The sequence below is a fragment of the Mytilus galloprovincialis genome, chromosome 14 (genome assembly GCF_965363235.1).
Source record: "Mytilus galloprovincialis chromosome 14, xbMytGall1.hap1.1, whole genome shotgun sequence".
NCBI lineage: Eukaryota > Metazoa > Mollusca > Bivalvia > Mytilida > Mytilidae > Mytilus > Mytilus galloprovincialis.
Window position 1 is genome coordinate 17,483,842 of NC_134851.1, and position 22,629 is coordinate 17,506,470.

A 22,629-nucleotide genomic window follows, 5' to 3' on the forward strand; every position below is an offset into this window, starting at 1 on the left:
GTTCCTGTCATAAACACTTTTACCTACGGTCAACATCCCTGTACTTAATCCTATTGATTTTTAATCGCTGTTTAACCAAACTATGACACGGTAATTAACAACTTGCAGTATTTTCCATAACAGTTTTAATCAATTTTAAAAAGTAAATTATCACTGATGTTTGATATATTTATTATAGATTTAATCAAAATACTTGTATCTTCTTTCAATAAAACACACGTGTTATGTTACAATGTTTATCGCTAGTCAACACTATACTAGAACTGCATAACATAACCGGAAATAAACATCCGACTCCATACACATTTCTCGGGATTATTCTTCGTTGAATTCTTAAATTCGTGGTTCGCTGTGACCCACGAAACCCACGAAAATTGGTATACCACGAATAAAAATGAATCCACAGTACATGCAAAATACAGATCCTGAGCTCAGGTTTTGTTTTCAAAGATCTGACAGTGCTGTAAACTCCTTTCTGTAGTAATACCTTTTCCAAATCATCATGTTCAATGTTTTCCAAAGTTAATTTATGCATGGTGGTTCCTGTTCCTGCAGACATCAATTACAGAGCCTTCCTTTAAAATTATCATGTTTAATGTTTTTCCATAGAAAGTTTATGCATGGTGGTGCCTGCAGGCATCAATAAAGAGGCCTTACTTTAAAATTTGCAATTTTCTCTATACAAGATTCCATCTTTCAAAAGGGGGGGCCTTCGTGGTGGAGTGGTCTACGTAGGCAAACTACTGTCAACAACGAGGTTGTGAGTTTGAACCCCGCACAGGGCAGGTTGTGCGCAACTTTAATCTTAATCAGGATCGTCAGTTTTTTACTAGCAAAGGTCAGTGGTTCTCTCCAGGTACTCCTGTTTCCATTGCCAGTAAAACAATAGCTCCATGAAATAGCACAATAAAAACACCAATCTTTCAAAAACCATAACAATCATTCATTAGTAAAATCTCTAGGGAAAACACTGAGTCTTTTCATATTAAGCATGTTGAAAACCACCTGTGATATTATTTTTTGCGTAACAATTATCAAAAACAAACTATAGAACAGAGCATTGTCAGATCTTTGTAAGGCATGGACACTGGATCTTTATTTTAACCAGAACATGTTAACATGAAGGCATTTATACTTCTTGAAACAGAAGTGATAGTAGGTATCACATGATATAGAAAGACATTCTACAAAAGTCATCTGATAAGAACAGAGATCTTAACTACCTGAAGGATATAGTATTTGAGGGGTTCACTATTATTTTAATAGGATTGTCTCAAAATGTCTCAAAATGTAAAATCTTGTATTCCAAAATAACTTCGTCTGTATGCATTTTTGATTGCAATTTGTTAAGACAATTTTGATATTTAACATCATCTATAAAATTTAACAATCCAATTTCAAAATATTTGTTAATAGTTAAAAACCAAAATTCATCTTCGATTTTGAGACAATCTTTAATTATGATCAAGTTAAGATTGTGTAACAGCACTGGATTTTCACTGGATTTCGTTTCAAAATTTTGATTTCCTAACAAACTAATGTAATTGAGAGAAAAAAATGGTATTAAAAAGTAAACACTCTAAAAATGACATTTTCTTCATGAAAGTCTTGGATTTATATCTGACAGCACTTAACAACAAATTAAAGATGGTGGTTCATTATTTCTGCTGGCCATCAATCAATAAATCAATGAATGATAGAAAAAAAAAGTTCTAAGCAATGACCAAATCAAATTGTTGTTATAGATTTCAAATCATTTCATTTGAAGAAAAGTTGTGATATAGTGAAATTGTATTGTGCTTTGCATGAAATAATTGACTGGTCTTAAATTTTTAGAAGTTTATCTAATCATTCAAATTTTACTAGAATTAATGTTAGTATTTTTGTTTAAACTTAAAACCAATGAATGATATAATATAATTTTTATTCAGCAAGTCACCTTATTTCGGGCAAAGCAACACAATAAGAATACCTCCCTCATAACAGCAGATCTAACATGAATATGTTGAAGAGTAAACATAATCCTTATTTATAATTTGTCAAAATAAAAAAGTATAAATAGTTGTCACAAGAGAGGCAACAAAAAAACTACTTTCCTATGTCAAACTTGTATATTAGGTATTCATGATACAGCTTTAGTATTCAAGTTTGCACGTGATTTCAGACCTAGTTAAAGTCAGCCACCTGAATCTGGTGGTCCTTTTTTAAGAGTGGCTTATAATTGTGGACCTTGGTTTATTTGCCATATGATTTAATATTCAGTTTAAATGTGCCACAAAGTTTTAGATCTCAATAAAGTTTTCCACATAAAGTTTTCCACATAATGATGGTCCTTTTTAACATTGCCACATGAATTTTGTGCTTGTTTATGTTTGTCACATGATTATCGATTCTAAGCTTTTGGTCCTTAATTTAGTTTCCCATAGATTCTAAACCACATGATTTGGATCCTGTTAAAGTTTGACACATGATTATGGTCCTTTTCTAAGTTTGTCATATTAAAATCTGCCCTTCATTTATCAAAATATTTTTTTGGGTTTTGAGATTGATCATTTATGATTCTGTGTGGACTACGTTCACTCAATACATGACCTGCTGTTGTGAAGTATGTAAATATAATGATGGTGATGAAACACAGTGAATTCTTGTTATTTTTCGCTGATCACACATATGTTACCTTGCAGATATAATATCATTTTTCTACCCACCTTTGAACTCAACTAGAACAAATATAAAATGGAAAATATAACATCAACATCAACGTGTACAAATTATAAAACAGTTACCCAAATAGGCCCCTGACAAAATGAATAAAAAAACAAGATTTTACAACATGAACTTCTACTGAACGTGGTTAATAATGTTCAGATTTTGAATAATATTTGTTTCCCCATCACATTTATCAAGTCCTTCTTGTCAAGTAAAATGCAAAGATTTTAACATCAGTTTATGATGCCATTACTGGATTAGCATACACAACGTTTTTTCTATCAGCTTATTTCTTTGCTGTTGAAACAAAAACTATAATAATTCTACACTAATTCTAACAATAGAATAGTTCAAAAATGTTGCACAATGAATCTCGTCTATGAAGAAAATTAAGTCTTTATGAATGTATACAAGGCAAAACAATAATTTTTTTAAAACTGTATTACAGACTGGTGAAAGGGAAACAGATACCATTTTACAAAGTTACAATCATATGATAAAAATCATCCCTGAATTCCTGTAAATTCAGAAATTATTGCATGCATTTATCATTGCCATTTTGTCATTATAGACTAAAATGCGATTTTAATTTAGTGATATTCAGATTCATAAAAAATATTTCAGAATGCAAGTCTTAATTAATGCCATTATAACCCTTTAGCATTTTTCACAATAATTTCTGAACTACAGTATTTTAAAATACATGCATGAATATTTTGGGTCATTTGTAAATTCTGCACACAGAACTAATGATGAAGTATTAAGCATGCTGCATGTACTCCTTAAGTCATCATAATGAACATAATAAACATTATTTTAACATCTCAGACCAGACACTGACAGTATATCTCAATTGTTTATACAATCAATATAGTGAAAAAACACAAGAGTTTCAAATCACTTAAATATTGGAAAGAAAAGGCTTTAAGCAGCTCTGAAAGATCACTGTTGTCACCCTGCAGTTTTAGCCTAAAAAAACCCAAAGGATTTATAACTTATAAGTTAAATGTTACCTTTCCAGTTGATGAAGGGCCCTCTGAGTCATCTTCACTAGGGGCCAATGATCCTGACATTGTCCCTGAAGCCTCCAATCTATGACTGCTCTGAGCACGTCCAAAGTTTGGAGTTGTTTTGGCAGTGGACAAACTATTTGCTATAGGAGAAGAAAAAAAACGAAATTGTTTTTTTCTATGATATTGAAAACATTAAACATGTTAAATAAAATATAGAGATTGATCATGTTATAAGTATCCATTTCATTTATTTGTAAAAGATTATGTACTCCTGATGAGGAACAGCAAATATGATTGACAATAAAATCAACATTAATTTATCAACAAAACTGATGAATCTAATAAACTTTGCATTGACTGTAGGGTGCTAAACTCTGTCCTACTTGAAAGAAATCATCCATTGCCAAAAATTCTAAAACTGGAAACAAGTTGGTACATTGAAAATTAACTAATCTTACTCTCCATATGATAACACAACAGTGAACAAGAATCCAATAATTTATTCTCACGTCATCAATTCTCATAGATTTGCAAATTGATATATCCAACATTTAATTCTATAGTAAACAAAAGATTGAAATATATGGTTTCTGGACTAAAATTTCAAAATGACTTTTTCCTTCAATTTTTTTTTCAAAAAAGGCATATGGATTCAATGTCTGGACTAAAGATTTATGCAGTGCAGAAATTGACAAAACTTGGTGTGAATGTTAAAGATAGAAAGTACAGGACACAACAACTTATAGACTTCTATTATCAGGTGATATGGGTCAATATGCTATGATTTCTAATATCAGGTATTAAACTGGTCCAATTTGAAATGACTTTTATTATCAAGTGACTGGTGCAATATGCTTTGACTTCACCTATCAGGAAGCTATATTGCAATTTGTGTAAGGATTATTTTGGGGTGGGGTCAAAGATGATAATATATACCTTGAGGTAATTACCCCAAAATGTTACAGTTTTAGTCATACCAACTTGAAATTGCTTACTAATCTTTTGCTAGTAATGCATCAAGGATTTTTTGGGTTGGGGCCTGGCAAGCAAAAGAGTTTGCAGTGATACATGTAACAAGTCTTAAATTTGCATTTATGAAATATGAAGTATAAAAAAGAAGATGTGGTATGATTGCCAATGAGACAACTATCCACAAAAGACCAAAATGACACAGACATCAACAACTACAGGTCACCGTACGTCCTTCAACAATGAGCAAAGCCCATACCGCATAGTGAGCTATAAATGGCCCCGATAAGACAATGAAAAACAATTCAAACGAGAAAACTAACGGTCTTATTTAGATAAAAAAAAAATGAACGAAAAACAAATATGTAACACATAAACAAACGACAACCACTGAATTACAGGCTCCTGACTTGGGACAGGCACATACTTAAATAATGTGGCGGGGTTAAACATGTTAACGGGATCCCAACCCTCCCCCTAACCTGGGACAGTGGTATAACAGTACAACATAAGAACGAACTATAATCAAAGCCTTAAAGGCTGTAAAAGCAATTGCTGCCATGTTAATGTTTGGGGACTTTTATTTTTCATCCACATATATACAAGAATTAAACCTGACATGAGTGTTGTCTAGTTAAAAGTAAGAAGGTTTTAACTTTATATAAATAAAAGACTTTCGCAGAAAGTCATTTTTAATATGTTTTATATTTCACAAGGAGACAACACGTTTACCAGGCTAAAGTTGGGGTCAAATATACATGTGCTGAAACATATAACTCAAAAAGAAATCATCATGGATTATCCCCTGGTAGTGTTTGTAACTTCCTTGGCAATAATTTCCTTTATTGATTTAATTTTAACAATTTTCATTATTAATTTATATTTAACCATTAACACAAATGATTAAGTTAAAACATTTCAACTTTCCAGACGCAAATGTTAAAAAACGGGAAAGAAATAAAATATCTTACAAGACATAAACATGTAAAGAATAAATGTATATTTCAGCTTAATAAAAATATTTTCATAATGTTACTTTGTCATCATTTTTAAAACTAAGTTCCAAACATTATTGCTCAGTTGATATGTGTCCTTCTGATGCGGTACGAGCACAGGCACTTGTTTCTATCCATAGGAAGGTCGATTATCCATATAAATAGTTTTATATGGATAGTCGACCTTCCTATGAATAGAAACAAGTGCATGTGAGTACGAGATAACTACAATTCTCATGCAATCCCGAAAAGGGGGGTCATCACAGACAAACATGACATTAAATCGTTATCACTGAACTAGTATATATATTGTATAGGGGCCAGCTGAAGGACGCCTCCGGGTGCGGGAATTTTTCGCTGCATTGAAGACCTGTTGGTGACCTTAATTCTGCTGTTGTATGTTTTTCTATGGTCGGGTTGTTGTCTCTTTGACAAATTCCCCATTTCCATTCTCAATTTTATTATATGAACAAGAACAAACAGCTCTACGTTGCTTTGATATTTATCAATTTTCAGGAAACATTGCGAAAAATGATCTTCAATATTTCGAAAACATGTGAAATAAAATTGCTAACACGGTGGACCGTCGAGTGTCAACAAACGTAGTAGACTTGTTCACTGAAAAGACGAGGATAATGGTTTCATCTGACATTTGTTATGCAAACCCAGTTTTGATCATGATATTTAAAAAGACGTACTTTTTTTCAATCTATGTATTAATAAACTAGAAAATTCCAAATTGTAAATATCTCTTCATCTGGACCGACTTGGCATCTACTACGTTTGGACGGGTCCATTTCATTAGTAAGGTGATCGATAAATATTACGGAGTTTTGACAGAAAAGGAAAACGAACTTATTGTTATGTGTTTTCAACAAAGGTTTCGTTCCGCTAAATTATTTGCGCAAATAAAGTTTGTCTATTTTTAGATTACAGGTAATAATTTGACACTACGCATTAACCTGTGTAGTGATTTTGATTTTACGATAAATGTATGAATGAACGATAATTTTATGAATGAACAAGAACACCTGACCTCTTAAAGAAACACAAATTAAACATAAAAAAACGTATTTATTAGGAGATAATTCAGTTAAATTTTCAATACTAAATCAACAACTGAAATGAATCCATATTTTGTTGAAACATCGTACGAACGGCGGAAAACGGAATCGCATTTATAAAAATGTACTTTTTTTCACTCGGACTTCTATGTTATTTGATAGTCAAACGGTTGACCCTTTAAATACAAAAATACATCTACAAGAACATATTCTGAAACTTCTTAAATCCACTAACTTTTTTTTAAAGTTTCAAGCTATGTATTGCATTAGAAAACATACATAGGTGTTAAAGAATGACTGACCAGGAGCCTGTTTAACAAATTACTATGGCTTGATCTGGGCGGAGTCTCTGATCTGGGTCACAAAGATGGCCATACGCGACGGCATAAAAGCAATTGCTTTAAAAATCAGTTGAAAAAGGCTTAACTCATCAGATGTACAAAAATACAAGTGGACGTGGCCCGGTACTTATACATCCCGACACAAAAAGACACAATGAACAGATCTAAGAGTACTCGCAGTTATCTGACAGCTAGTTCAAAGCCACTAACAACTAATAAAAAAGTTCCATTACAGGGGCTTAGGGCCTGACCAACCTACCCCCACCTATCCCCTTAATCTGTCTCTGCTACAGTGAATAGTTTTCTCATAAGCAATCCTATCACTGTTATACATATCTTTGTATAGAATGTTAAATTTAAATATTATAATGTTTTATCTGCTCCAAATTGCATTTCTTTTTTCAATTATGGATGACAAAATAACAGCATATACTTTTTTAGTAATAGCTGCTCAATACAGCCAATAATTATTAAGCTCGTAGCTATATTCTGGTTTAATTGAGAGCACTGTTCTCAATAGAAAACAGAACTGCACATGCTGAAATGTCTTGCCAGCTGCTTTAATAGTTATAGAGTTATACATGTGTGTCAACAGTTTTTGAGAAAATGGTCTTATAAATATTCTCTTATAAACTTTATACAATTTGTAAATCCCAACTTGGCTGTCTTGATAAGCCAACATAGGGGTTATATTCTGTAACTTTCAACACATGTCCTTTGTTGGAAGCAAATGCCAAAACCTGAAAGCATTATTTTGCAGGTACAGCAAAATTTTGCCAAACTTTAAAAGTTGGTACCCTGTATCCATGAAAATAAAAGGAGCCATAATAACATTATTACAATTAGACTGTGCAAGGGCTGTATAGCCAGTCAAGGTCGTTAAAAACTTCCATTTGTTGTTGTATTACAAGTGTTCCAAGCTTTATAACAAACCATGTGCTGAATCTTAGGCAAATTGCCCTTTTTTTTTTTATCTATATGAAAATAAATGGGATTTCTTTTGTTTCCAAATAACCCTATAAACATGCAGGATTACCAGAGAAAATAGGGATAATATATATATATAGGATGCTTAAAATTCCAGGAATATAAATGTTTTAAAGGAAGTGTCCCAACAACTTGTAGAACATGTTCAAATAAAAAAAAAGTTCTGGGCTCTTGTTAAATTTACTCAGTACTCAGGGTACTAAATGTGTACTTGACACTCCATACCCATTATTTTGATCAATTGATTTCTCAGTTGGAGTATGATAAGTGTTCTTAAATTTCGATGAAATGATGGGCCTGGTTTTTTTTCTCTCTGCATTGCAACCTAGTAGCTTTAGATATTAAAACACTGGTTATGTTCACTTTGTATTTTCCCTCAAATGTAACTGACAAAGGGCATATCTCAACCATTAGCGTTCTCACTTATAAGTCTTGTGATGTGAAAACATTCCTGTGTGCCATGCCAATTTTGAACTGTGACATGCCATTATTATTTAGGGAAATCTGCCAGACATCTCGAAAAATGAAGCACTATCTGATATTTATTCAGCAGCTTTATATGTTTTTTCTTGCAAATTGTCCATCATTGAAGATTATCCAAAATTGGTACCAATAAAATCAGATGTGGGCTATCCATCAATCAAATTCATTTAATGTTTTTTATATATGCTTGATGTAACTCATTTGAATCTAGAGGGGTAACACTACCACGGTTGTAAAAAGACATGCTGAACAAGACATATTCTATAAACATGATAAATAGACAGTAGAATGCATAAGTTAGAAACAAAGATGGGGAGTAAGAATTTCTCTGTTAGAAAGAAAACAATCTAAAAACGTTGAGTGTTTTCATCACTATTTTCAAAGTATAGAGAATGTTTAACACAGATAATACTGCAAACCATATTATTTTCTTGGAAACTTAATTCAGTATTTAAATTTTCTTGCTTACTTTGGCTGAAATGAAATTTTCCTGCTTTCATATTTTCTTGGTGTGTTTTAAGAGAAAATTGAAGTTATATGTTTTTTCCATTTTGAAAAAGTTGCCACATTACATAAAAAGTAAAATCACAAAAATACTGAACTCCAAGGAAAATTCAAATAGGAAAGTTCCCAAGTTTAAAGTAGCTACAGTACCTACTAGTTTTAACAACCTGCACATACTGATGATACAACAAACTAATTTGCCGAAATAATTGCTTTATCTTAACTTTCTTCAAATTTTTTCCTTTCTAAGAGAGAAATTCTGACTATACTTGTACCCTGATTCCATTGGATTTGGAGAACCTATTACCTTTGTATTTGTCAAGTCTTACAGCAGTCTGGGATTTGGGAATTTGGGAATTTTTCAGACGTCCTGCAAACAAATATGAATTCTATTCGTCAATATAGTACGTTTATCATTTTTTAACCTTTTTGTACATGTTGTGTACACATTTATTTTGTACAAAATTAAAATGTATACACAACATATACCCCAAGTTCCGATGGAGTTTTCAGATTATTTGTATGTACATTATTTATATGATTTAACACAAATATTTAAACCTGATGTGTTAATCAAGACTGTTTCATAAAGCTCACAGGCTCTTAAAATGAAAGCTGAAGTATTTAAATCTTTCAAGAGTATCATTTCTCATCAATGTATTTTTAGAATAGTCCCTGTTGCAAGGTTAACTGCCTTAATATTTTTTTTTTTTAAATAGATCTAATGAAATATTACTTTTTTAAGCATTTTATGAATAGTATTGGAAATAAGCATTTAATGAATAGTATTGGAAATACCCTTTTAATACACACTATTTGTTCCTCTGTCTGTCAAAAATCAATTATGACCGAAGTAAGAAAGATATATTGGTGATGCAGCATTTCTTATCTATATAAATGATAAGCATCCAAAGCTTGAATACTAATTTAAAAATTTATCTTTTTCCCTGTTTTAATACCACACACAATATTTTTGAGAAAAATTTCTCCATATATATAAATAGGTATAATCTGAAAACTCCAAACCAACAGATATCACTCTGGGCTGGACACAAGGCTGTGGACCTAGGTCAAAGGTCACAAATAAGTTTCAACTGTAAAATGGTCTGAGTCAAGTACTAAGGTTTTGGACAAAAATTAAAGTGGATGTTTATTTAACAAACAGGAACAAACCATTATATCAGTTGAAAATCTACTAACTATAACAAATCTTACAACATATGCATTCATAAAACATACAAATTTAATATCTAAATTATTCAAAAACTACATTACGAAACTTTTCAAAATTCTAAACAATAACATGCCATCTGGTTATATCATCTAAGAGACTAAGAAATTCAAATGATAATAAAAATGATGGTATATAACTTAAAATCCCCATGAGGGGCCTCTGTATAGCCATATATTAAATGTTTCACAACCTATATGAGGAGTTGGGGACAGTTCACTCTTGACAAACATTGATTTAGCTTTGTTTAGATATTTGAAAAGTGAATTTGACTTTTCAAATCAGAGTTTGAACAAAATTTAAATTAAGCAGAAAACCTCGAAAGTAGTAAATCAATGGTTATTTGCTACAATAATATTTTAGTAGAGCAATCACCTATAAGAAATCTTTTAAAAGAAAAGATCCTTTAATATTTAAGAAAGTTTAAAACCTAGTTCCCATAAAATATGTATTCACAAAAAAATAGAGAGAATTTAGACATTTGGATGAGTAATCTTAATTTTTTTCTTCAAAATAAGAAAGGAAACATATATTCAAAATCATGAAAATAACAAATAATATAACTTAATGTTCTTTTATCCATTCGTGCCCTATGCGACACATGGCGCTAACGGGAGTTGTAAGTTGTAAGTAATGTTCTTTTATCATTGCTGAATATTTCAGTTTTCAAAACATAACTGTACCTTGCAAATATATCCTAGACAAAATTAATGAAGGTAAAACAGAAAATGAAACTGTCTCATAACTCCCCCAAGTAATTATCTAGTGGCTTTCACAAAACACAAAAAATACAATCAAATTTAAAACAAAACGCAAATTCTATATTCAACAGTTGCCTTAAACAAAAGACTAAAATATAATCATATATGAGACAAAACTAACCATTATTATGCAATGCAGGTGCAGAGAACTTTTTCCCGATATCAGCAAGTGATCGTATGATAGGTAAATGGAATCGACCACTATTGCCATCCTCATGGTGTTTTTTCTGATACTGATGGTGATGACGTAAATACAACGTGTCGAGAATTTTATCTTTTAAATTTTCTTCCAGTTGCTTGGCTGCTATTAAGTTATCAACCAGCATGTCTGAAAATAAATAAAATTTGAAAATATAAGGTAGATCTGGTGGATTTTTCTAAGCACCACTTCTTGGAATGCTTTTTCGGTTAAAAATATTACTGTGGATTCATTTATTATTGTAGGTATCGAATTTCGTGGATTAGGGAACATTTGCACGTTTGTGGATATTTAATTTCATGGTTTTGCTGAAGTTGCCATACAAGCCTATAGAACATTTGTCATTCGTTGAACATTTAATTTTGTGGTTCATCTGTACCAACAAAATCCAACCAACATCAATGACTCCACAGTATACTATATAAGTATTTTTCAATATACAACAGAAACATGTAAAACTTGTAATTTTAGGATTAAACTAGAAAAAAAAATCAGTGTCGTGAGTGAAGTGTATCTAAAATTTTTAGAATTTTTTTAATATCAAGGGCAGACAATTATATTGACAGGAAAATGTTATTTTGAATTTTTCAACAAAATAAGGTCTATGACATTCTTTTTATTTGATATTTCAAATGTCTTTATAAAAAGCAATTGGCTCATTAAATTGTAATCAATTCTATCCTTTTGTATATAACTCCTCAACAAAGAAAAATTAAGTTTACTCTATGAAACCCATATATTGTACTAAGTTTTTTTTTTTGGTAATTTGCAATCTTTACACTAGGCATTATCTTATCAATAATAACGGTAATTGTTTCATTGTGTTTAAGAGTTGGAGATATAAGGTGGTTTATTTCATGTGGTTTATTGAATGTGCTGTGGTTATGGTGATTCCTGTTATCTTTTTTATATTTTATCCCCCATAAGTCAAGGATCTACACATGTAAAAATATTATGGTTTAGTTCTCAGCGCAGATTATGATAAATTTAGGATAATGACATAAGACTATAAATTCAAAACAATGATCTATACAAACTTTCATACCAAAAACAAAATGAATGTCATTAGCTTCACAGTCTAACATGACTGTGCCGTTCATGAGGCCACATCGTAACTCAAACAATGAGTGCAATGATAAGGTGGCAACATGTGGCTTTGACCATCTCTCTCCTCCCTCTTCCACATCTTCTTCAAACTTAATCCACCTGTTTAAAATAAATACATAAATATTACAGTAAATTATTTTTTAATATTTACCCATGTCAATTTTTTGGAAGGCTGACATGGGTATTTTTTCATCGAGAAAGTCTAGTTCTGATCTTAAGGCACAAAACAGAAAAGTAAAGAAATAATATAAAAAAATATTTTCTAATTATCAAATGCCAATGATTTAAAAATGTTATAATTTAAAGTTAAACAACAGACCAAACACAATGATCATAATGAAAAAAAAATCATCAAATATATTTTTGCAAACTGTTCATTACTTGGATTTTCTTCTATATTTATAACTAGACAAGTTTTTTTTATTATTATAGATCATCTCAATGGAATGATTTTCTCGCTTGAGACAGGACAGCAAAAGCGAGAAAAGCAATCAAGTTGAGATGAACAATGACAATCTTTTTGTCGCTATTTTACCTATAACGACGTTCAATTTCGTAAGCAACGCCACTTGCATGCTTAGTTTCTGGCGATAATTATTTTCCATCTCAAGCATTTTCCGTCTCAAGCCAGTAGCATGATATGAAAATTATCACAAAAAAAGATCAAAGGAAAAATGCACAAAATAGTGATAAAGGTTAACATATATAAACTTTGTCCTCATTTGAATTGTTTAGGTTTGCATGTAATACATTGTCATATATAATGTACTTTTGTTATACACAAAGTACTTTTGTAATACACAATGTACTATTTCTATATTTATTTTGACAGCTTGATTTTTTTTTTATTAGACTACAAATATCCATGTGTTTGAATACATAAAATTCATGTGCTGCACTGTGTGATTCCATTAATTTATATGCTACTTCTTTTGTTACCTAATTTAACATCGGACTCTTGCATTGACTTCTTTTAAATTGAGTTTAACTATACATACATATATGGCTGTGTGTTTGTTTATTCTACATTGGCTAAGAGGTGTAGGGTGAGGATTGTGATCTCACAAAGCATGTTAAACCCAACTGCATTTTTGTATCCGTCCACCATTAGGAGCGTCTGGCTTTTGTTAGTGTTGTATGTTTTTTTTTTAAATTTTGGTCCATTTCTGTTTCTCAGTTTATTGTGAGGTCCATTTTTGATGAAATAGTACACATTTTTTGTTTAGTAACCAGATTAAGCCCTATGGGTGTGGAAATTTTTTCCTTCTGGTGGCCTTGAACTGTTAGCTGCTCTTTTGTTGGGTTGTTGTCTCTTAGACACAATTCCTATTTTCATTCTTTAACAGGTAAATTACTATGAAATGCAGTCAATTTAAATTTTAATTCTTTTACTATTTAAAAAAAAAAAAAAGTGTCTACCACTTGAATGTTGTTCAACAATTCATTGTATATGAAGAAATATTTTACAAATATTATGACATCAGAAATAAATAGATAAATAATTTGACAGGAAGAACATGCTTATATTTACAAAATGTATAATATAAACAAGGCCATTGTTCTAAGTTATGAGAGGCTGGAGCACTTAAACATTTTGATGTCTGCCCCATTCTTCATGTGCCTGTCACAAATTCAGGAGCCTGTTATTGAGCTTTTGTCATTTGTTGCTGTCTGTTATGTTTATTTTTTATTCATTGTTTAGTGGTTTATCCAGATGGTGTGTTTCTCTCTTGGATGGTTACACATTTTTCCTGTCAGCTAACTATAAACAGGATCAAATATATTTTTAAACAGCATGTCCTATTGGTCCTGTGCTATTTTTTAGGACTGTGCTTGTAATTTTCTATTTCAAATCTAACAATATTTCAATTATGTAGTTTTAGTTAATTCCCACAATAAATTGGGAGTTTTCTGAATACCTAGCAGTTTCTTTCCACTGTGGTTCTTTCCCATCCACAGTTATAAGCTCTTCCAATTCACAAAACAAGTCATGTGACGTATGTTCATCATCATCGTCCTCTCCAAGGAGGAACTGAATTCTCATACGTGGAGGTGTGGTTGCTAAAAATATAAAAAGATAAATTCAGAATGTAACAAAAAACAAGTCATGTGACGGATGTTCATCATCATCGTCCTCTCCAAGCAGGAACTGAATTCTCATATGTGGAGGTGTGGTCGCTGAAAAATATAATATAATAAATTCAGAATGTAACAAAACAAGTCATGTGACGTATGTTCATCATCATCGTCTTTTCCAAGCAGGAACTGAATTCTCATACGTGGAGGTGTGGTCGCTAAAATATCATTAAAGATAAATTCAGAATGTAACAAAAAACAAGTCATGTGACGTATGTTCATCATCATCGTCCTCTCCAAGCAGGAACTGAATTCTCATACTTGGAGGTGTGGTCACTGAAAAATATAATAAAATAAATTCAGAATGTAACAAAACAAGTCATGTGACGTATGTTCATCATCATCGTCTTCTCCAAGCAGGAACTGAATTCTCATACGTGGAGGTGTGGTCGCTAGAAATATAAAGATAAATTCAGAATGTAACAAAAAACAAGTCATGTGACGTATGTTCATCATCATCGTCTTCTCCAAGGAGGAACTGAATTCTCATTCCTGGAGGTGTGGTCGCTAAAAATATAAATAAAGAAGATAAATGTAAAACAAGAATGTGTCCATAGTACAAGGATGCCCCACTCACACTGTCATTTTCCATGTTCAGTGAAATTGGGGTCAAAACTTTAATTTGGCATTTAAATAAGAAAGATTATATCATGGGGAACATGTGTAAAAGTTTCAAATCGATTGGACTTGAACTTCATCAAAAAACTACCTTGACCAAAAACTTTAACCTGAACTTTGCACTATTATTTTCTATGTTAAGTGGACTGTGAAATAGGGGTCAAAACTTTAATTTGGCATTAAAATTAAAAAGATCATATCATGGGTAACATGTGTACTAAGTTTACAGTTGATTGGACCTAACTTCATCAAAAACTACCTTGACCAAAAACTTTAACCTGAAGCAGAACGGACGAACAGACGGACGGATGGACAGACGAACGGACGTACAGACCAGAAAACATAATGCCCCTCTAAGTGGGGCATAAAAAAAGAATCTGTCTTTACAACAATGCCCCTATTGCTCCTATACTTCCATATTCAGTGAACATTGATAAGAATTATTTGTGGTCAAAACCTGTCTTCTCCAAGGAGGAACTGAATTTTCATACATTGTACCTGGAAGAACAGTGGATGAAAATAGAATTAAAGATAAATTCAGAATGTAACAAAAGAAAGACTCTCTGTCCATAAGACACCATACCCAACTTGTCACTATATTTCTATATTCAGTGAACATTGATTTGGGATCAAAACCTGAATTTGGCATATAATTTAAATTCAAAAACAAAATGAATAGGTATCAAGTTGATTGAGTGGTGGCTTATAATATTTATATAATCATGATAATTACTGTGTCAAGGGCTCTGATTAGGTTCCCAGCTGTTAGCATTTTTCAATACATGGTCGACATTTAAAAACACACTCTCACGTAAAATATAATTAGCTGCTCCAGATAGTAATCAACCTTATGCACTAGTGTACGTAAATATTTACATGTATAAAACTAACAACTAAATGTATGAATGATTTTTGGAACATTCATATACAAAATACAATGAAATTAAATATATGGTTGATCCATTCTGTATCATTTGATTAAAACATTTTAACTGACAAACAATCCTAGACTTTCCATTGAACTTTTGTTCAAAACCGATATAGGTTTACAGATCTAATATGTATTGGTGTAGGTTTGCATAAGGTTCGTTTCTATCTGACGAAAAACATTTTGTACCTTCACTTCTATCATATTGTATGAAAAAAGAAGCCTTAATGGAATTTGGACCAAAATAAAAGAGCAGTTGAAGTGTCTTCGTCCAAATATATATGAAGGAGAGACTTTACAATTGGGTATATTCTTTTCACATACACTTTTTAAAATGTATTTATGCCAATGATTCAATGAAGGAGAAGATATGTTAAGGTAAACCTATTCTTTTAACATATATTTTTATTAATGTACAGTGTAACCTGTTAAATCTGACACTTGGTTATTCCAACATCCTTCTTTAACAGACACATTACTCTGGTCGTAAAATACACCTACATGTATCCTTGCAGAAAAATCCTGAATATTCTGACACCCTGCTTAATAGGACATTTTTTTTCTGGTTCCCCAGTGTGTTGGATAACACAGGTTACACTGTATTTATGATGACTTACAGCTGTTGTCCGTTTCCTCCGCCTTAATTCTCTCGACACCGGTCTTTTTATGTTTGTGGTGACGCCTACGTCGCATCCCATGGTGGTGTTTAGGTAACTGTAAACCAATGTACACTGTTTCTTGATGTCTGTGGTCTGGAAAATATTCAAATAAATTATAAGTAAGAATGAGTAAAGAAATACATCACTGTAAACATCAAAAGGCGATTTATGAAAATGCCAGTTTTTTGGTAGGCTGAATTCAAAAAACGTATTATAAATCTGGATAAAATAACAAGCTTATAATGTTCATTTGACATATCATTAGACTGTTAATATTCTGTATCTAGTATTTTTCAGTTTATCTTTCATATTTGCTTCAAGTACAAAACTGCCAAAATAGCCTCATTTTAAGATTTAGTTATAACAACTTAGATACAAGCCGAAGCTTTACCTAAAAACATGTTTTACTAAGACCTCGAAGAAATATATTCTACATATATGATATATGATATTTATATGTAGATGCATAAGTGTTTAAAATATCTTTCTTGGTAAGGCCTTTGCTCATACATGTATATCTAAATCTTCGTAAAATATGCCAATTTCTATATAGTTAACAGTATACTTTTATGCAATTTCAGGGCCATCATCAGACAATGTCAGAAAGAATTGCTATTACCACATCTCTCCTTTTCTATGCATGTGTAATTTCTGCCTATTTCATAATCATGAAAGTAAGTGAAATATTTCTATATAAGTTAGATGTACAAATTTATAATATTAATTTTGTTAGATGTAAAGAGCTCACTTATTGTTAAATGTGAATATGATTTACATGGTATATGTATTGACATTCATGACATTGTAAAAATAAATGAAATAATTATAATAAACCATTAAAATATCCATGTTAAAATAATGTATTACAGTCACATTTTCTTTTACATTTTATTAATCAAAACTTAAAATTAGAACCCCCTCCTGAGAATACATTATCAAATCAGATAAATCTTTAAATTATCGGTAAAAATGAGTAATACCATAAATGCAGAAATAATTGAATGCATTTATTATTGCAAACATTGGACACAAATTCATAATTAATGGTCAGATTAAAATTGTTGTAGTTTCAAGAAATCATGCATACGAATAAATGCTATTGAAATTTAAATGTAATATCTTTTTATGATTTGGGAAACATTACTTGCCACAATTTTGGCAATTATACATTGATAAATTCACATAGAAGCAACACTAGTGAATTCTATCATGTCTATAGGGAAATGGAATTTTAAACTAAAAATCAAGATTAAGACAGGTAAAACTACATGTACATGACCTAAAGATGAAGATGACAGACAACCAACAGCCCATCATGCCCATAAAACAGAGAAAAACAAAAAAATCAGCATTATATTTCAAATCTGACAATTCTAAAACCACTAGCTATGTATATAGGTGCTCTGAATTTGAAAGCAGATAAAAGGAGACAGATTTGTAAAAGCAAATTGCTTGTTTCTGAATCCTTAATATTTATTTCATTTGTATAATATCATTTAATGTTGATTTATCTAAATAAATACATTGTTGAAATTAAAGTGATGTTTTGAATTACCTTTTATGTCAGCATCACTGGGCACATGTGCGTTGGCAAATGATCCCAAATCCCTAATGGGTAAATTGGGTATAGTGGGCGTATCCATAGGCATGATGAGTTCTATTTATAGATTCAAATTATTTTATCCTCTTCGCTGTATTCTTCTTCTATGTTCATTCTGATATTAAATTATTTCTGAAAAAAGAAAAAAAAATTAAGATTTTATTACAACCAAACATTTCCATGATCATAAAGTAATTTAAGTTCTACAAAAAATAATATTTAAATTATTTATGTCTACATACATGTAAGCTACACCCCTCACTATGTGTCCCTATTGATTTTTAACTCTGCGCTTGTTTTCTTTTATCCTTTCTGGTACATATAAATTTGACTTTCCACCCCCTTAGTCTATATGTACAGTGAAAACTATATCAACTTAACTTTGAGATCAAAGAATTTGTTGGGTAACTGTTTAGCCATGTTCAAAGATACATGTAATAAAGGTGCTGTTATAAAAAGACCTTTGAGCCCAGTGGCGAATCCAGAACTTTTTGTAAAGGGAGGGGGTGCTGACTGACCTAAGGCCCCCCCCCCTCAGGCCCCTATGGTGTTGTAATCTGAATTGCAACACTACACAGCAAAGGATAATTTTGATTGAAATGGTTTAAGTTTAAACAGTATTTTATTCAAATTAATTGAATTGGATTGGTCAAAGCCTATGCCAGTATGTAATATATAAGCCCTCTCTATATTGAAATTGTAATGTGAAAACAAACAAAAATCTCCATCGTGTAAAAAAGAAAGAAAATAGATTATATTCTTAGCCTCCATTGTATCCTTTAGTCAATGTCTGGTAGGATAATAAAGTCTATCAATAAAAATTTTGTTATTTATATTATCATTTTATCAATAAATAGGAAATCAGAGCAGAATTAATTCAAAAGCAAATAACTTGGCATGAAAGGTCATTTGTTCACTGTTTATTCCAAGGTTACTATCTTCCCCACTTACAATGTACATGTACACTCAGTGCATACAAAACCACAACACCTATCAGCTGATCCTTCTCAATAAAAGTTTTATCTTTCCTGTCCCTCTAAAAACAGGAATATTATACTTTTATAATATTGTACAAGCTCAATTTTACTACCTATCAGATAATTAGCAAATGCACGATAGAACACAATTGCAATGTTATGACATTAAATTAATTCTATTGCAAAATTTACTAAAAAAATTGGGACATTTGAAATAGGATTTTAACCATACTATGACCTGTATGATGAAACAAAATAAATAATTGTTCTAAAAATATATTTTTTTAACAGCTATCATGGCAATGTTTTAAGCATAAAGTACATGAAGTAGATAAATATATATATATGGTTTTTTTTTTAATAATCCTGCATATTTCAAGAATTTATAAGAAAATTGATAAAAAAGTAGATGGATTATTCAATTTCAAGTGCTTATATTCCTATAAGGATATTGAATTTATGTGTTGCTTTTCTTTAGGTTGTGAGGGTACAAACAAATCGGCACATGTGTAGCAAGGCTTTATAAAGTGACCATTCATGATTATGTTTAAGGTCAATGACATTTACTAAACAGATAATACAATGACCGATAAGCTTGCACCTAAAACAGAAAATACAACACGTTTAGTACAGACTATATATATACATACACCTGTGATGATGAAAAATGTCAAAATATATGACATAAAAATTTCGTGCAATTGAATTTAACCTAATTAAAAGCAGCAGTTGTAGGATACATTATATAATGTACATGTCACATATTGTTGCTTAACTAGTAATAACATGAAAGAATCCAATATACATGTTAATTACGTGTAGTATAATTAATTGAAGATACACATGATACATTTGCATTAAACAGGGCTACAGACAGCATTTAATTCAGAAGATTGTACAGGTAATAATACAATTTAAAACAAAATTCAGGACCCTAATAAATTTAAGCCTTAAAACTAATAAACATCTGCATTAAACATGTTGTAGACTGAATGGCTACAAACAGCCTGTGACGAAGATATTGTGATGGAATCCAAAACAAGGATTAGGTCCCTATAGCTGTAAAACTACAGCCAATATTAAACCATAATATTTATTTTTTCATTGGTTTTTTTATATAAATAAGGCCATTAGTTTTCTCGTTTGAAATGTTTCACATTGTCATTTCGGGACCTTTTATAGTTGACTATGTGGTATGGGCTTTGCTCATTGTAGAAGGCCGTACAGTGACCTTTAGTTGTTAACTTTTGTGTCATTTTGGTCTCTTGTGGACAGTTGTCTCATTGGCAATCATACCATATCTTCTTTTTGATATGTATAAGTACCAACTACAAGTCTATATACAAATTTTCAGACATTTTCTTATGTCTGTATGTGTCTCAACAAAGTTTGCAAAAGTTGACTAGTAACAAAATGAAATTTTACTAGTCTGGGGCAGACTTAAGAGGCCAACGGTACAGGCTTAACTACATGTAGCATCAAACTTATACATGTACCAAATACCTGAAATGATCGTACACATGTTATATTTACAAACTTAAATTCAGGTCATTAAATTCTATTAAATAATCCCTTTACTAATCTAAGAAAAGTCAATTATACTACATATATAAAGGTATACATATAGCTACCTTAAGCTTCAACCAGAGAAATATCATAATGACGTCAATGTAATAATTCCATGCTTCAACTCACATGACCTCAGATCCTTCAACCTTCTTGACTTTAGATCCCTACCTGATTCTAGACAAGTCAATGTAACAACTACCCAATTACGATCAAATCCTCCTTTCATTTAAATCGCACACAAATTATACGATATACGTTTCCTACTTCATCCGATTGCACAACATATAATAAAGGATCCCCAAGTTAGCATCAAATTTGTTTGCCACTGTATAAATAATTATCCCTCACCTTTTAAGAATATAACTGTTACATCTTTTCCTATATCAATGGATCATTTGTGTGACAGTTGACAATTGATATTAAAATGTTTCAAATGTTCCCAGTCTGTTTACACTACTGTGTTAAAACATTGTTAATCTCTTACTGATCATATACAATGGGATTTAAAACATCGAGGGGCTGGAGTAAAAACAGGCTATGGGGTCGAAATAGTATTATACATTGTATTAGTGTATTGTAAATTCAGAAATTATAGCAAGTTTTTTTTTTTAAATTTTATGCAAATTATATTGCAATAAAAGAACTGGCATTCTGATATGAGACACACATATATATAAATTGCAATAATTAATCGATACTTCTAAAATCACAATAATAAATTTATATGCATGCAATAATTTCTAAATTAACAGTAAGCATTTTGTTTTTTTCTTTATATATACATACATATATATATATGACTTCTCCTATATGCAGTTTAAATTTTGTATGATATAAAATTACATTCACTTAAAACTATTTGTATGGTACAGACAACCTCCATTGAAAACTTTATTTGTATTTAACATTAATTAAAGGCTTTAACAAATATAAGTACAAGTTAAAAATTAGGGCCAATATCCCTTAGCCTTGATTGCATTTTTTGAAATCTTTTAACTTCTATGCTCACATTAAAAAACCAGATGCTCTGCAGGGCACAGCTTTATACGACCGCAGAGGTCTAACCCTGAACAGTTGGGGCACGTATTGACACAACATTTAAGCTTGATACAGCTCTGAATTTGGATTGTGATTAAATAGTTGACACAACATAGGTGTCTGACACAGAATGAATGTGGTCTAAGAACTTAAACTTAAAAACTTTAAAATTTCAAATTGAACATTTACCTATTATCATGATTATGGTCCAATATCCAAAATCTAAATACATGGTTAGATTCAGCATATCATAAAACCCCAAGAATTCATGAAATCAAATAATTTTAAATTTTAGACCCTTTAGACCTCAATGTGGACCAATTTGATAACCGGACCAAATATTTTTAAAAATCTAAATACATGGTTAGATTCAGCATATTGAAGAACCCCATATATTCAATTTTTGTTGAAATCAAAGAAAGTTTAATTTTGGACCCCTATATGGACCAACTTGAAAACTGGGCCCATAATCAAAAATCTAAGTACATGTTAAGATTCAGCATATCAAAGAACCCCAAGAATTCAATTTTTGTTAAAATCAAACAAAGTTTAATTTTGGACCCTTTGAACCTTAATGTAGACCAATTTGAAAACAGGACCAAAAATTAAGAATCTAAATACACGGTTAGATTTGGCATATCAAAGAACCCCAATTAAATAATTCATTTTTTGATGAAATCAAACAAAGTTTAATTTTGAACCGTTTTGGCCCCTTATTCCTAAACAGTTGGGACCAAAACT

At 31.1% G+C, this 22,629-nt stretch overlaps 1 protein-coding gene across 8 annotated transcripts in view; it reads right to left on the reverse strand.

The window, feature by feature from the left end:
- Positions 1 to 22,629, reverse strand: part of LOC143059033 (sodium-driven chloride bicarbonate exchanger-like) — a 66,021-nt gene that overhangs the window by 35,958 nt on the left and 7,434 nt on the right. For 5 of the 8 annotated variants that reach the window (XM_076232503.1, XM_076232502.1, XM_076232501.1 and 2 more), the window contains exons 2-9: positions 18,260 to 18,436; positions 16,663 to 16,797; positions 14,283 to 14,424; positions 12,302 to 12,462; positions 11,179 to 11,385; positions 9,373 to 9,435; positions 3,723 to 3,862; positions 2,709 to 2,720 (exon numbers count right to left, since the gene is read on the reverse strand). In XM_076232503.1, coding sequence (XP_076088618.1) covers positions 2,709 to 2,720; positions 3,723 to 3,862; positions 9,373 to 9,435; positions 11,179 to 11,385; positions 12,302 to 12,462; positions 14,283 to 14,424; positions 16,663 to 16,797; positions 18,260 to 18,353 — 954 coding nt within the window. In that variant the 5' untranslated portion in view covers positions 18,354 to 18,436. The remainder of the gene's footprint in view (positions 1 to 2,708; positions 2,721 to 3,722; positions 3,863 to 9,372; positions 9,436 to 11,178; positions 11,386 to 12,301; positions 12,463 to 14,282; positions 14,425 to 16,662; positions 16,798 to 18,259; positions 18,437 to 22,629) is intronic. The other 3 variants (XM_076232506.1, XM_076232500.1, XM_076232504.1) reach the window with 2 other exon arrangements.